Genomic DNA, 12,845 nt, shown 5'->3' with positions numbered 1-12,845 from the left:
CCGGTACGACTTTGACATGATTCGGATGTTCCTTTGCTTGATCTCTAGTCACCTTTTCGTTGTTGTTGCTTCGTTCACCAACCACCCCTCCATCTTGCGCCATGGGACGGGGCGACGCATCTGCAACACCTGTCAGTCGCTGGCTCATCCTGCCGGGACAAATCCGAGCTGAGATTGGACTGCGTAGCGTTTCATATGCTCTTATAAACAAATCAAAAAATTGTAAAATAGAGGTGATGACCAAAAAGAATGGAGGGGCAAAACGGTAATTACTGATTAGGAGATTTTGCGCAGACCTCAAGCATAAAACGTGATGACTGCAGGAAAGTCCACCGCATGATTCCCCATTTCCGTTGGTTTCACACTATCATTCTCTTTCTACACACACCACATTCTCTGTTTCTATCTTCGCTTCTCCATCGCCACCATGTCGTGGCAATCATACATAGACGACCACTTGATGGCCGATGTTGACGGCTGCCACCTCACTTCCTCCGCCATCGTCGGCCACGACGGCAGCGTCTGGGCCCAGAGCTCCAACTTTCCACAGGTCTGCCATCCTTTTCTCACTCCTGCTAAGGATTTTCTACTCCTTTTATTGCTTCAATTTTCGGATCTGAATAATCGATTGGTGTTTTCCCTTGATTTTGAACTGCTTAGCTGCTTGTGACTGAGGAGATTCGTTACTCTACTACTGATTGTGTCGATTTGGTTATGCTTTGATTTAGTATTAGGGTACATTTTCCGTTAATTTAAATCATTTGATTTATTTGAATTTGCGGATCTGTTGGATAATTGCTTTGTTTACTTTGATTTGACAGTTTACTTCTTGATCTTTTTAGCAGCGATGCGTTCAGTTGTGGATGATTGTTTTGATGGTATTAGAGTAGTTGTCGGCGACTGTTTGATAATTTTGCTCTCTGCTCTGTAGTCCGTTCAATTTAAAGTACTTGGTGTTATTTTCCTTGTTGTTTAACCACCGTTTCATTGAGAGAGTGATTTTGATCGTGAATCTGCTGATCCGTTTTCCATTGAGAGAATTTGATAGTAATAGTTTTGGACTGATATATACTCATAAATTCTGTTAAAGGATACTCGATGTTGTAGAAACAGTTTGAAGGAGAACATATTAACCGTTCTATCCCAACAGTTTTGGATGCTTTAAAATTGTTTGTTGCATTTTTGCTGCCTGTTATCTGCATGGTAAATTGGTTTGTGACTGATGCTGATTTCTGTTGCGTAATTTAAATATTTGAATGTTCGTGTAGTTTAAGACTGAGGAGGTAACAGCTATCATGAATGACTTTGATAATCCCGGTTCACTGGCTCCTACTGGATTGTACGTTGGGGGAACTAAATACATGGTGATTCAAGGCGAGCCTGGTGCAGTTATCCGAGGGAAGAAGGTATTGTCATCTAATCTTCAAATTTGTTAATCATGAATTTATCTATCGCATTTTAGGAGTCTTGAAGTTGTGGGTAGCATGTCTAATGGCTTTACATTACTGGCCTGATGATAAGATCCAATATTACATTGCCAGCTAATTAGGGTTACTTATTCTTCTTTTCTTCTTGGGAGGGGGTGGTGTCCCATTTGGAAAGTAGATCTCCCACGATTGAAATGTAACTTTCTATATGTTGTGACAGCCTGTAGTGATATGTTGCATTCATTCTTTAAATGGATATTGTTTGTGTTTGTTTAGGGATCTGGTGGTGCCACCATCAAAAAGACCACTTTGGCCTTGATCATCGGTATATATGATGAGCCGATGACTCCGGGGCAGTGCAACATGGTTGTTGAGAAGATTGGTGACTATCTTATTGAACAGGGTCTCTAATTGTCACGGCAAGTAGTTCTCTCAACCATTCTTATCTTTTCACTTAACTGTGAACTTTGATGAACTTGCATTAACCTTGAAACTTGTTTGCTGCTTTTGAAATGCTTTTCAGTGCAGTGTTGTCGCCATCTTGTACACGGTATTCTGAAGTTGTGGGTGTTCTTGGTTGTGACAGAAATGAGTTTGGTGTTTCAGAAATAGATGGCATCTCTGCATAAATTTAAACAGGGTTGTCTTTGGATTTTCTGGTTATGAAAACTGCTATATTTCCATGCGAGTAAATTGTGTATTTTTGGTTGGTTCTTCCAATGGATGTTCGATTTTATAAACGTCTTTGCAAATACAGAGTTGGCTATCATAGTATTCTTTATTGATTGTCACATAGTATTTCATTTTATTGCAAGCGCCGAAACGATTCGTCTAATTGTCAATATTGTAGGACTATTATAATACAATCATTTGAAAATGATATTGTACGAAATTATATTTATTAAACATGAGAGTATATTATTTGCAATTCCCTTTTATAATTTTTAATTAAGCAGTAATAATATATTTGTGAGGATGTACTCATATGAAATAGAGAAAATATTCAATGGTTAAGACATACCACTTGGCAATATGATGTGGTATGTCCACTCAATGAATTTATGACAAATGGAAAGTTATATATGGAAACTAGCAAATGAATTTATGACAAATGGAGAGTTATATATGGAAACTAGCAAATGTAAATCTAAATCTACCAATAAATCTAAAATATAGTACTATAATACTGAAAATTCCCAAAAAATTGCTAGGGTATAACTAACCGTTTTTAATATTTAATTTTTTCTTAATAGCATGTAAGAAATTCAAGATTTTTTAAAAAAATTTATGAAATAATATTAAATATTATTTATAACATAATAATTTATGAATAGAATTTTTCATATAGTTTGTTTAGTTTATAAACTATATAATCGTTTATATTTTAGTTTAATTTATACTAATTGTAAAATATGGAAACTTTCCTAAAAATTTATGGGCATCTCATGTATATACATAATACACGTAAATGAATATTCTAAAAAAATAATAATCTATAACTAAGAAATACATTCATATATTCACGATATTGGATTTAATTTAATAAATATTGACTACGTGGATCTTATAATGAAGATATTAATCATATTGCACAATTCTAATCATAAATTGTTAAGAAAATTCTAATATTATGTTATAAAGAATATTTAATAGCATTTCATAATTTTTGAAAAAAGTCTCGAATTTCTTACATGCTACTGTATTAAGAAAAAATTAAATATTAAAAACTGTTAATTATACCCTAAAATTTTTTTGGAAAATTTTCAGTATTATAGAATACTTTAGAATTATGAGTATATTTAAATTTACATTTGTTAATTCCCTTATTTGGCTCTCCATTTGTCATAAATTCATTGAGTGGATATACCACATCATATTGTCAAGTGGTATGTCTTGACCACTGAATATTTTCTCTATGAAATATCATTACTAATTATTATTTCTTTGATCAAAATCTTTTGACATTTACTATTGTTATTGTATTCCAATTAGTTTTTAAACTTATTTTGTTTTAAGATGATTTATTTATTGGAAAACTTTAAGAAAGATGATTTATTAATTGGAAGACTTGGAATTTTATGTAGCATTACTTTGTGTAAATATAGTAAAAATAATGGATACTATAATATTTTTTCTATTTTTAGAAATCAGGTATATAATGGAAAGTGAGTTATTTATGATGGGACAGATAAATTGATAACGGTATGTGATTTGAGAAATATCTTAGTTGTTATCTACTGAAAGATATGTGATTCGATTTTAAGTTTTTAATATTAGAAATTTAGGATTAATTAAAAAAAATATTTTTTTAATATTAAATAAATAATGAAATCACCAGCAAAATTAAATAATAGCTAAAAATTATTTTGATAATTAAATTTATAATTTTATAATTTTAATTTTTATAATAATATATTTAAGAATCCATAGTATTTTTATTTTAATTTTTTACATTATAATAGTATAAGACAAATAGAAAGAAAGAGCATCCGACGTAAAGTGATTGAAAAAGTGAGGTGAAATATACTATCATTTTAGGGACTCAAATTATAAATGAAAAAGTGAGGTGAAATATACTATCATTTTACGGACTCAAATTATAAAAACCCAAATTTTTAATGTTTAATATTAAAAAAATCGAATCACAATCAAAATTAAATTTAACTAAAAGTTATTTTAATAATTAAATTTAGGGATGTCAGTGTAGCCCGCAACCCGTAGGCTGGCCCGAATAGCCCGCAAAATTTACAGGGTTAGGGGCGGAATTTATAGCCCGATAAAATTAAAACCCGATAAGCCCACACCCCGATAAACCCGCAACCTGTTAGGGCCAGACCCAAAAACCCGATAAAATTTCAATTATTCTGTTTTTCTAATCCTAATTCGACACTTCATTGACTAATTTTATGATATAAATAACTTTCATTTTTTATTAAATATACAAATTATATATTGAATTTTTATTAATATTATAATTATTAAATAAATTAAACTTACTAAAAAATATTTAAATTTCTAAAACATGCATTAAAATTTCACGAAATATCTCAAATATTAGTATTTGATCATATTTATGATTGAGTTTAAGCATATATCTTAAATTTATCATAATTAAATATTTTATTTTTTTATAAATATAACTAATTTTTATCATGATTTATTGGATTGTTCGCATTTTATTCTTATCGGTTGAAACCCGATTAACCCGCAGGGCTAGCCCGAAATCCGAGCTTTTAGGGTTAGGGTCGAACTTTCATAACCCGAAAGAAATCACAACCCGACTAGCCCGCACCCGATTGGCCCGCAACCGAGTAGGGCCGGTCCGATTGACATCCCTAATTAAATTTATAATTTTAATTTTTATAATTAATATATTTAAGAATTATATAGTGTTTTTTATTTTTTTTAATTTTTAAAAGTTTAAGAGAAAGAGATAGAAAGATGATTTGACATATAGTGATTCAAAAAGGACATACAGTGATTCAAAAAGTGAAGTATTTCGGGTACTCAAACTATAAGAAAATATCATATTCAATACTAGAAAGAGATGGAGAAAATATCATTTCCCTTACCTAAATATGAAAATCCAAAAATATCATCTATGCATTGCGGATATTTTTTGTACAAATTCGTGATGAATAGTAAAAAAGTGCCAAGATTGATTATACTTTAGTCTAGAAACTATCCATGATATTTAAATTTTAGAAACCATTAACGTACAAAACTAATAGTTTAGCTACCGCATTGTTCACTATGTTGACGAAATCATTGCAGCAAGATCATAATGCGTACGTACTCCCTCCGTCTCATCACAAGTGATCAACTTTCCATTTTTGATTGTCCCATTACAGGTGATCAATTTCTTTTTTTAACAAAAAACAAAACTTAACTCTCTCTTACTTTATTCCCTCTCTCTTACTTTTTCCTCATTTCATACTTTATTCTCTTCACTTTAATTCAATATATATCATTTTCTTAAATCTCGTGCCCAAAAGAACTCCATCACTTGTGGTGGGGACGGAGGGAGTAAAAAAGAGCTGTGGGGCAAAACGGTCATTACGGATGAAGAGATTTTGCTCAGACCTCGAGCATAAAAAGTGGTGATTGCAGGAAAGTCCACCGCACCATTCTCATTTCGTTGGTTTCACGCTATCATTTTATCCCCTCTCTCTTTCTACACACACCACATTACTCTGTTTCTATCTTCGCTTCTTCATCGCAACCATGTCGTGGCAATCATACATAGACGACCACTTGATGGCCGATGTTGACGGCTGCCACCTCACTTCTTCCGCCATCGTCGGCCACGATGGCAGCGTCTGGGCCCAGAGCTCCAACTTCCCACAGGTCTGCTTCAATTTTCGGATCTTAAGTATCGATTCGTGTTTTCTCTTGATTTTTATCTGTTTAGCTGCTTCAGTGGAGATCCGTTACTTTAATATTGACTGTGTCGATTTTTTCCCCTGGTTATGCTTTGATTTAGTATTACGGTAAATTTGCAGTTTTTTATAATCATTTGATTTAGTTGAATTTGTGGATCTGATGGATAATTTCTTTGTTTACTTTGATTTGTCATTTTATTTCTTGATCTGACTAGGGACTATGCGTTCAGTTGTTGATGATTGTTTTAATTTCTGGTATATAGTTTGATTTGTTATTGTCGGCGACTGTTTGATAATTTTGCTGTCTGCTCAATAGTAGCTTTGTTTCCGTTCAGTTTAAAGTACTTGGTAGTGTTGTTCGTATCCGTTTGCATCTGTATTTGTAATTGGATAATTTTTAGACCTGATTTAGATTGGTGTTATTTTTCTTGTTGTTTGAGCACCATTTCATTGAGAAATTGACGTTGATCGGGAATCTTTAGATCCGTTTTCCATTGAGAGAACCTGATAATCGTTTTTGACTGATATATACACAAACTCTGTTATAAAGGATACTCAAAGATGTAGAAACAGTTTGAAGGAGAACATATTGACCTTTCTATCTGAGCAGTTTCTGATGCACTAAACTTGTTCCTTGCATTTTGCCTCTCTGTTATCTGCATAGTAAATTGGTTAGTGACTGATGCTGATTTCTTATGCTTGATTTGAATTATTGAATGCTCGTGCAGTTCAAGCCTGAGGAGGTAACAGCTATCATGAATGACTTTGATAATCCCGGTTCACTGGCTCCTACTGGATTGTACATTGGGGGAACTAAATACATGGTGATTCAAGGCGAGCCTGGTGCAGTTATCCGAGGGAAGAAGGTATTGTCATCTAATATCTGATTCTAATCTTCAAATTTGTTAATCATGGATTTATCTAACGTATTTCAAGAGTCTTCAAGTTGTGGGTAGCATGTCCAATGGCTTTACATTACTGGCCTGATGATGAGATCCTATTACATTGCCAGCTAATTAGGGTTACTTATTTTTCTTTCCTTCTTAGGAGGGGTGGGGTGTCCCATTTTTGAAAGTAGATCTCCCACGCTTGAAATGTTATGTTGTGACACCCTGTAATGATAAGTTGCGTTCTTTCTTTGAATGGATATTATTTGTGTTTGTTTAGGGATCTGGTGGTGCCACCATCAAAAAGACCACTTTGGCCTTGATCATTGGTATATATGATGAGCCGATGACTCCGGGGCAGTGCAACATGGTTGTTGAGAAGATTGGTGACTATCTTATTGAACAGGGTCTCTAATTGTTATGGTAAGTAGTTGTCCTCTGGCATTGTTATATTTTCACTTAACTGTTAACCTTGATGAACTTGTATTGACCTTGAAACTTGTCTGCTGCTTTCCAAATGCTTTTCAGCCAGCGTTGTCTTCATCTTGTACACGGTATTTCGGAGTTGTGGGTGTTGTTGGTTGTGACCGAAATGAGTTTGGTGTTTCAGAAATGATAGATGCCATCTCTGCCTAAATTTGAACAGGCTTTGTCTTTTGAATTCTCTGGTTATGAAAACTGCTATGATTCCATGCGAGTAAATTATGTATTTTTGTTTGGTTCTTCCAGTGGATGTTCAATTTTTATAAACGTTTTTGCAAATACAGAGTTAGTTGGCTTTCATATATTCATTTTTTGATTGTCACATTATTTGATTTTATTGCAAGCGCTGAACCAATTCGTCTAATTGTCGATATTGTTGGACCGTTACATTACTAATTTGAAAATGATATTGTACCGGATTGATTATATTTATAAAAAAACTGGGAAAACGTACTTTTTTTCACAAAATTTGCAATGAATTCTCAATGAAATTTTTGGTGTCTATTATCTTTGGTAAATTTCTTCAAAGTAGTCGTGAATTCTCATTGAAATTTGTGGTTTCGACTGAAAATAGTGATTGTATTTTTCATTTTTAGTTTATAATTTCTAAATTGTAAATTAGTTTTTTTTGCTGAATATCTTTTGAATTCAATTAGTGATATCTTTTGAATAGATCTGCTATCTCCAAACTTAAATATATCTTTTATTAACGACGCATATTATTTTGGATTGACATAATAAGATTTGCATGATTAACTTGATTTCCTTAAACTTAAAGAATTAAAATAATTAAAATAATAGTAGTATTACTCATACTATTTCAAAAATTGATGTTTTTAAAGTACGGATGTAGTTTCTGACAAGACGGTCTTCTGAACAAAGAGTGTGCTTTCATACTACACATTTCTTCTATTGGTAATACATGAGCATCCGCAACAGAACGGATGCCCCGACAGACATCTCAAAAACACCTCATGTCACGTCAGAAAGATATCCTACAGCACTACCACGTCATAAGGATATTCACTCCACAATAGCGGACATCCCCAAGGACATCCCAGCGAACATCCACTATAATCAAAATTCACAAATATGCAATTTTAAGGAATTAAAATTTCGACGCGAATACGGAAAAAATGCAACCATTTTATTTAAAAAAAACATACATATTTAAATTTTAAAAAATACATAGTTCACCAAAAAAATCATCCCAAACCAAAAAACGATTCAAACAAAGTACATGTTATGCCTTGAATCTGTATAGTTTGCCGCTATAGAGTTTGCAACGAGCCGTATATATAGAGTTTGCAACGAGCCGTATTTACAGAGTTTTAAAAAAAATCAAAATTTGGGACGTTCGCTGGAACGTCCATCGTGTCACCGCAATAGCGGACGTCACGACGGACGTCCGCTGAAACCCGCGGACGACCTCTTGTCCGCAAGGAATGTCCGCGTCCGCCTCTTCCGCTGCAATAGCGAACGTCCCCGATGGACGACCGGCTCGACGGTCGGACGTCTGTCGAGACATCCACTATTGCAGATGCTATAAGAAAAATTGAACATATGTACAAGAATTCTCAAACCCAACTCAGTAACAGGAGCCCAATAATTAAAAATCAGATAAAGATTAGAGTGAACTACGCAAATGGCCCGTGAACTATGCGTTTTGCACGCAAATGGTACCTAAACTTTAAAAATATCGTAGGTAGTCTCTGAACTAAGGTGTAATCACATTTATGGTACTTTTTCACTATTCATTACTCCCTCCGTCCCATTTAAGATGACACATTCCTTTTTTTCACATGTTCTAGAAAAAAGATAATAAATAGTTAAAGTCGAGAGAAAATAAAGTAAAAAGGATAAATATAGAAGATAGTGTCTTCTACAATATTCTCTAACTTACTTTATTTTTTCTCTATTTTAACTATTTATCATCATTTTTTCAAAACAAGTGCGAAAAAAATGTGTCATCTTATCTGGGACAGAGGGAGTACAATTTTACACCTAAAATGCCCCCAAGGCATGAAGAACATTTTTTTACTTTCATATCTAGGTACTGAATTTGATATTTTCTTTATCTCTCTAGTATTAAATATGATATTTTCTTATAGTTTGAATACCTAAAATGATACTATTATTTATTTCATTTTATGTCACTTCTTCCTCTCTCTTTCTCTAAAACTTCTAGGAAGTAAAAAATTAAAATAAAAAATAATATGAAATTCTTAAATATATTAATTATAAAAATTTAAATTATTTGTATTATTAAAATAATATATAGCAAAATTTAATTTTGATTGTGATTTGATTATTTTTTTAATATTAAAAATTGATTTTTTTAATTAAAACTGATTCTTAATTTTTAATTAATTCTTATTTTTTTAATATTTAGTATTAGAAAAATAATCGAATCAGAATCAAAATTAAATTTAGCTACAAGTTATTTTGATGATTAAATTTATAGTTTAAATTTTATTTCATATTCAAGAATTTCATAGCATTATTTTTTATTTTAATTATTTAGTTTCTAAAAATGTTAGAGAAAGAGAGAGAAAGATGATCAGACATAAAGTGATTGAAAAAGTGAAGTGAATAATATTATTTTAGGTACTCAAACTATAAGAAAATATTATATGTAGTAATAGAGAGATAAAGAAAATATCAAATTCAGTACCTAAAAATAAAAGTTCATAAATGCCCTTCATGTCTTGGGGGGCATTTTTGGTGCAAAATTATGATGAATAGTGAAAAAGTATCAACAATGTGATTACACCTTAGTTCAAAGACTACCCATGATATTTTCAAAGTTTAGGTACCATTTGCATGCAAATTGCATGGTTCATGGATCTGGTGTAGTTCACTCAAAAGATTATACTTGAGTGACACTTTGGAGAATATTTATCAGGAATTTTGCGATACGTTTTTATTCAGTTAATCTATCCTAATCTAAAATGCAAGTTGAGTGAAAAGATCTTCATGTCCATTTTGAAGGGAAAATGGAAAGATGGAATTTCTTCTATTCAAAAATAATTTTTGAAGGAAAAAATAATTGGACAATGATGGTCCAATAAAATGCTAGCTTCTTGAAGAAGTTTTAAAACGCATTTAAATAGTTTACTACCATTAATTTTTTTTATAATTAAATTATTAAATTTTTATACTAATTAGCCTTATATTTGGGTTAAAATTGGAATTGTGCTAGAGATTTTAGTTTGCTTTCCATTTATTTAGATTAAATTTGAGATATAATCCTTTATTGCAATACTTTTTCTCCGAATTAGTTCACAAGCTAAACGACAACACAAATATATAATGTTTACAATTTTCGTCCTATATTTACTCAATTAAAGTTTTTAGTTCGTATATTTCAATTCGCCTCTAATTAATTAAACAATACTACTAAGTTCATAGATTAAACTACAGAATAAGATGAAATTATATATATTTAAAATTAAATCTAACTTATAAAGTTTGTATAACCTCTTAATATAAAGAGTAGTGTAAATTATCATATTTCAAAACAAACAAGATGCATAAAATATTATCGTTATTTTAAGTGATAATTTACTTTTTATACATATATGTGGCGGGAAGTAAGAAATTTATTCTTTCCAATATAAAAAATTCGTCTAGTCTTTGGCATGTATATCAAGTTATGCTATGGTGTGAAACAAAACGAAAGAAATAAATAGTCAACTAAAATGTGAATATTGGAGTACAAATTTTCTAACTTGACTTCTCAAAGAAGTTTTAAATGTTTATGATTTAAATTAACATATATTTAATGTGGATATGTTTAATATTCCATATATATTTTTCAAATTATTTTGTTTAAATTAAGCTATTAAATTTATATATTAATTTACTTTATATTTGGATTAATGACTTGCGAGCACTATCAATAAAAATCTTTACTCACACATATTTTCTTTCTTTGTATATCTTATTCTAATTAACTCATACCATTTGATCATTAGTCACACATATTTTTTTTATCATTAATTTTATTGTTTTTTACTCCAATAAGTTTTAAATTAAAATTGCACAAATTTTCAATTCATTAGGGAGTAGTAAATTCTTCATTTAGAGTGATACAAGATAAGTACATTTCTATTTTTTTAAATCTTAACATTGCTTCGAATTCTTATTTTCTATATATTTATTATATCTTGTATTCATTTTTTGAAACTCTTATTTCCCGTGCATAACACGGGTGTTAATACTAGTTTATTTTAATGTTGTATTTCAGAAACAAGAGTAGAGTAGAATAGACTTAAAAAGAACAAATTTTTCAAGACTTTACATACTCCCTCCATACCCTAAAAATAAGAACATTTGAAACGACATTAGTTTTAATGCAAAATCTACAAAATAAAAGAGAAATAGATTTAAAAGTGTTTTAATGAAAAATGAAGAAAATTTCTATTTTTAAAATACGAACTGAAAAAGGACCTCAAGGAATTTTTAGGGGACTGAGTATTTTTTACTTGAAGGACTTCAAGGATTTACAGACTTTTGGGCTCAAATATCGTTCTTTTAACTGGAAGGGCGTGGAATCATCCACCTGAATAATTACTTTTTGTCAGAGCAATAGTTCAACCTTCACTTGTTAAGGCCACCCGCAACGCGTCACGCAGGTGGCCCGTAATCCGTCACGCCGGGACGAGACGGCGGCGTAACGCGTTGCAGCGCCCCGTCTCGTCCCCAGCCCGCCGAGCGTTCTGTCCCACCGAGACGTCTCGCCACGTGCCAGAGCGACGTGGTGCGCTCCGGCACCATGCGTGACGCCCACTCGCCGGCCCGCGAGTGGGCATCGTCACGCTGACGCAATAAATCATTTTTTTAAAAAAAATTTGAATAAAAAAAAAATAAAAAACGAAAAAGGTAATATTACCGTTAATACTACCGTTTTTTCTTTTATTTTTATATTTTTTATTTTTAAATACTCCTAATTCATCCTCATTTCACACACAAATACACATCTATTCTTCCCAAATCATCTCCATTTCCTCTCCAATTTTCATCTAACCTCTCATCACAAAATGTCTGGCGACGGAAACTCTGGCGGTGGCGGCTCCGGCAGGTTCGACATCAACGCGTTCGGTGACTGGGGGGCATGTACAATGTCATGGGTGGTGGTTCCGGTTCGTCGACGCCGGCACCCAGGGTTCGTCGACGCCGGGGGGTATTAACCACCCCATTTTGATGTGGATGCATACCCCCGTCCCTCTGCCCCGAGGTATTCGCAGGGATTATCTTTGACGACCCGAACTTTGATATTATAAATATAAGAGGTGACGACTAAATATGTATATAAATAACAATCGAAAACTGAATTTTGGTTTTTATGAACTTGAAACCTTATGTAGTTCTATGATAAAGTTGTGAGTTCAGGGCGAGCCATGTAGAAAGTTTCGTTGTCAAGTGTTAGTTGTCGAAGTTGTCGCCACCAATTATAATAAATTCTTAACTCAAATAAAATATTAACCCCAAAAAAAGAAAAAAAATATATAACTTTTGCATATGTATGTTTGAAAGCTCCATATAAATCAATTATGCCTAAGCTACGTGTAACATCCAAATTTTGTATATAAATATGTATGTGTCCCTCATTTTCCCAACTTTAAGAAAAATAATAATAAATTAATTAATTAATAAAAAATTAT

General features: G+C 32.1%; 2 protein-coding genes across 5 annotated transcripts; both read left to right on the top strand.

Annotated features, from left to right (window-relative positions):
* The first annotated feature begins 338 nt into the window (after positions 1-338).
* On the top strand, positions 339-2,181 carry LOC121809522 (profilin-like). 4 transcript variants are annotated; one of them, XM_042210214.1, is made up of 4 exons: positions 339-550; positions 1,269-1,406; positions 1,704-1,846; positions 1,956-2,181. In XM_042210214.1, exons 1-3 carry the CDS (start codon positions 428-430, stop codon positions 1,836-1,838), a joined length of 396 nt encoding a protein of 131 aa, XP_042066148.1. In that variant the 5' UTR covers positions 339-427; the 3' UTR covers positions 1,839-1,846; positions 1,956-2,181. The 4 variants fall into 4 exon arrangements, with proteins under 4 accessions (XP_042066148.1, XP_042066149.1, XP_042066146.1 ...); XM_042210215.1 differs by having other exon boundaries at positions 1,704-1,850; XM_042210212.1 differs by having other exon boundaries at positions 340-550; positions 1,951-2,181.
* Positions 2,182-5,534: 3,353 nt separating this feature from the next.
* LOC121809381 (profilin-like) lies at positions 5,535-7,487 on the top strand. Its single transcript, XM_042209964.1, has 4 exons — positions 5,535-5,774; positions 6,538-6,675; positions 6,977-7,119; positions 7,225-7,487. The coding sequence occupies exons 1-3, from the start codon at positions 5,652-5,654 to the stop codon at positions 7,109-7,111; spliced, it is 396 nt and encodes a 131-aa protein (XP_042065898.1). The 5' UTR covers positions 5,535-5,651; the 3' UTR covers positions 7,112-7,119; positions 7,225-7,487.
* Positions 7,488-12,845: the final 5,358 nt, after the last annotated feature.

Source organism: Salvia splendens, chromosome 6 (genome assembly GCF_004379255.2).
Source record: "Salvia splendens isolate huo1 chromosome 6, SspV2, whole genome shotgun sequence".
In the NCBI taxonomy this organism is placed as follows: domain Eukaryota; kingdom Viridiplantae; phylum Streptophyta; class Magnoliopsida; order Lamiales; family Lamiaceae; genus Salvia; species Salvia splendens.
Note: the sequence above shows the minus strand (reverse complement) of the source record. Positions and strands in the feature narration are given on the sequence as shown.